The sequence below is a fragment of the Eptesicus fuscus genome, chromosome 17 (genome assembly GCF_027574615.1).
Source record: "Eptesicus fuscus isolate TK198812 chromosome 17, DD_ASM_mEF_20220401, whole genome shotgun sequence".
NCBI classification, from domain to species: domain Eukaryota; kingdom Metazoa; phylum Chordata; class Mammalia; order Chiroptera; family Vespertilionidae; genus Eptesicus; species Eptesicus fuscus.
Genome location: NC_072489.1, coordinates 23,227,211 through 23,230,250, shown reverse-complemented (window position 1 = coordinate 23,230,250; position 3,040 = coordinate 23,227,211). Strand labels below are relative to the sequence as shown.

Below are 3,040 nucleotides of genomic sequence, written 5' to 3'. Positions count from 1 at the left end.
GCTGGGGTGCCACCCTCAGGCTGCCCAGCTCGGAGGCGGCTTTCACGGGCGGCTCCCTCTGGGGCTCCACCCCTGATGGTGATGCTGCTGCTGCTGCTGCTGTGGGTGGTGGGGGAGCCCCCAGGGCCGAGCTGCAGGTCTGGGCTGGGGGTACCTGTCCTGAACTCGATGGATTCCAGTGGGGGAGGGGTGGTCATGGATTCCAGGCTGGGTGGGGGCCCGGTCACGTTCAACCACAGGTAGTGTGGGAGGATGGAAGACTCTTCAGTCCCCCCATCAGATGGCTGAGACACCTCTTCAGCCCCCCCATCAGATGGCTGAGACACCTCTTCAGCCCCCCCATCCGATGGCTGAGACGCCTCTTCAGTCCCCCCATCAGATGGCTGAGCCGCCTCTTCAGCCCCCCCATCAGATGGCTGAGACGCGTCTTCAGACCCCCCATCAGATGGCTGAGATGCCTCTTCAGTCCCCCCATCAGATGGCTGAGACACCTCTTCAGCCCCCCCATCAGATGGCTGAGACACCTCTTCAGCCCCCCCATCCGATGGCTGAGACACCTCTTCAGTCCCCCCATCAGATGGCTGAGACGCCTCTTCAGCCCCCCCATCAGATGGCTGAGACGCGTCTTCAGACCCCCCATCAGATGGCTGAGACGCCTCTTCAGTCCCCCCATCAGATGGCTGAGACGTGTCTTCAGCCCCCCCATCAGATGGCTGAGACACCTCTTCAGCCCCCCCATCAGATGGCTGAGACGTGTCTTCAGACCCCCCATCAGATGGCTGAGCCGCCTCGTAGCTTGAGGGAATGTCACTGCTGTCAGGGGAGCGGTAGGGCCTTACCTTCACCCTGTGGCCAGGCATCCTGGTTTCCATCTGCTTCAGGATGCGGTAGGTGCCCATGACCCGGTCAAATCTTCGCTCCCTCGCAGACCGCTCTATCTGGTCCGGCTCGAACCCGAGGCTCTGCATCATTTCTAGGACCTGGGGGTCCAGGTCCCCCGCGGGCGGCTCGCTGTAGGGCCGCAGCTCCTCCTGGCCCACGGTGAGCCAGGGGTGCTGCATGACCTCTTCCAGGGTGGGTCTCTGGCTGGGGTCGACAGTCAGTAACATTCTAAGAAAGTGTTTACCTTTCCTGGTCAGGAAGGGGGGGACCTCGAACTGCCCGGCCAGGACCTGGTCCCTCATCTTGGCGAAGCTGTCCGCGTGGAAGGGCACCGTCCCGGTCAGGGTCCTGTACAGGGTCACCCCCAGGCTCCAGACGTCCGCTCTCCGGCCGTCGTACGGCTCCCGCTGCAGCAGCTCCGGGGCCAGGTAGTGGAAGGTGCCGCAGAAGGTGCTCAGTTTGCAGTCGTCACTCACCCTCCGACTGAACCCGAAGTCGGCCAGCTTCAAGGTGCCGTCCTCGTCCAGCAGGATGTTGTCCGGCTTCAGGTCCCGGTGGGCGATGCCCCGCTGGTGGCAGTACCGGAGCGCCGACACCACCTGCCGGAACGCGGCGCGGGCTTGGCGCTCGCTCAGGGGGCCGTGGTTCTCCAGGTGTTCACGCAGGTCCCCTCCCCTCACGTGCTCCATAACCAGATACAGTTTATCTGGGGTGGTAATCACCTCAAATAGTTCAGTGATATTTGGGTGATTGAGGTTCTGAAGAGAATAGAGTTCTCGGTGGTATCTAGGGAAGCCCTTCAGACTAATGGCTTTCACAACCACCTCCGTCCCAGTGAGCTCGTGCCAGGCCAAGTACACCTTGGCACAGGCTCCCTGGCCAATGCTGTCCTGGAGAGCATAGTCTCCAACACAGCGGCCCTGGATGGCAGAGGGGGCTGCAAAGTCGTTAGTCATCGCAAAACCAAAATAACCAAACACAAATGAGAAAAAAAAAGGCAAAAACCAACTAGGGAGTCCTAGTCCACAGGTCACCACAATCAGCTTCCTGGGCTATAACGGACAAAATCCTCGGCCCAGTCAGGGCCTTTTTATAGGAGTGGTTTGCAATTCCATCACAATGGCACCTTATGAGGTCAGAGCAAGAAATGGACCAATCCTGGCTGGGGCGTGGTTTGCAATTCCATCACAATGGCACCTTATGAGGTCAGAGCAAGAAATGGACCAATCCTAGCAGGGAATAAACCATAGTGGTTTTCTCACTTTTTGGTCTCATGACCCTTATACTCTGGGGAAAACAAAGACACACACTTTGGTTTATTTGGGATGTTATATTGATATTTATTTTATTAGAAATAAAAATCTATAAGATGTGTGTGCGTGCTGCGCGCGCACACACACACACACACACACACACACACACACACACAAAAGTCTGACTTATTCTCATACTCCAGTTCTCAGTTCAAATATCACCTGCTTAATTCTAAGTTCAGATATCCCTGATCCATCCATCCCTACCTACCTCACTCAGGCCATCACGTTTGTCATCTTCACAGCACCGACCACAGTGGGGCTGATTCTTGTTTACTGTCTGTCTTTCCCAGGAAGGAAGGGGCAGGACTATAGTGTTCCCTGAGTCTAGCACAGTGAGTGGCAACAAAATAAGTGTTTAATAAATGTTTGTTCACTGGATTAACAGAAGAGTTTGTGGTAACAAAATATGACCAACTATTAATCAAAGTGATTCTAAAAAACAGTCATGTTCTGTCCTCACTCAGCTTTTGGGGCAGATAAGATAGGACCAAGGAGCGCTCAAGTCTGGGTTTCCAGGTCTGTGGTTGCTCAGTGAGACTGAGGAAAAGCCAGCTGGTAGGAGCCTCGCTGTAAAGATTAAAGAAGATGATTCGTCCTTCCACTGGTACTTGCTAAGGATGAAATAAATTTGGACCTGCAGTAAGGTGGCAAGGTATGTTTACATTTTGAATATCCATTTCCAGATTACACAAAAGACTTCTCTGGATGACAGAATGTCTACAGAGGTACAAAGGGTGGGGTAATATGTTGGGGCAAATTCCACCCTTTATGGAGGCAGAGAGGGAGCAGGCAGCCTTGAGGACACTTTGGGGGAGCCTCTGGCATATTCTATTTCAAACTAA

At 54.8% G+C, this 3,040-nt stretch overlaps 1 protein-coding gene across 1 annotated transcript; it reads right to left on the bottom strand.

The window, feature by feature from the left end:
• Positions 1-771: 771 nt before the first annotated feature.
• On the bottom strand, positions 772-1,838 carry LOC129152097 (serine/threonine-protein kinase MARK2-like). Its single transcript, XM_054729348.1, has 2 exons — positions 840-1,838; positions 772-795 (listed from the first exon to the last, which is right to left on the bottom strand). The coding sequence occupies exons 1-2, from the start codon at positions 1,836-1,838 to the stop codon at positions 772-774; spliced, it is 1,023 nt and encodes a 340-aa protein (XP_054585323.1).
• Positions 1,839-3,040: the final 1,202 nt, after the last annotated feature.

What these genes read in the sequence shown, in the direction of transcription:
- LOC129152097 (XM_054729348.1), bottom strand. Translation starts at nt 1,838, where the DNA reads ATGACTAACGACTTTGCAGCCCCCTCTGCCATCCAGGGCCGCTGTGTT. An exon ending in TGCCTGGCCACAGGGTGAAG is followed by an intron (nt 796 to 839) that starts GTAAGGCCCTAC and finishes CATTCCCTCAAG; the next exon opens with CTACGAGGCGGCTCAGCCAT.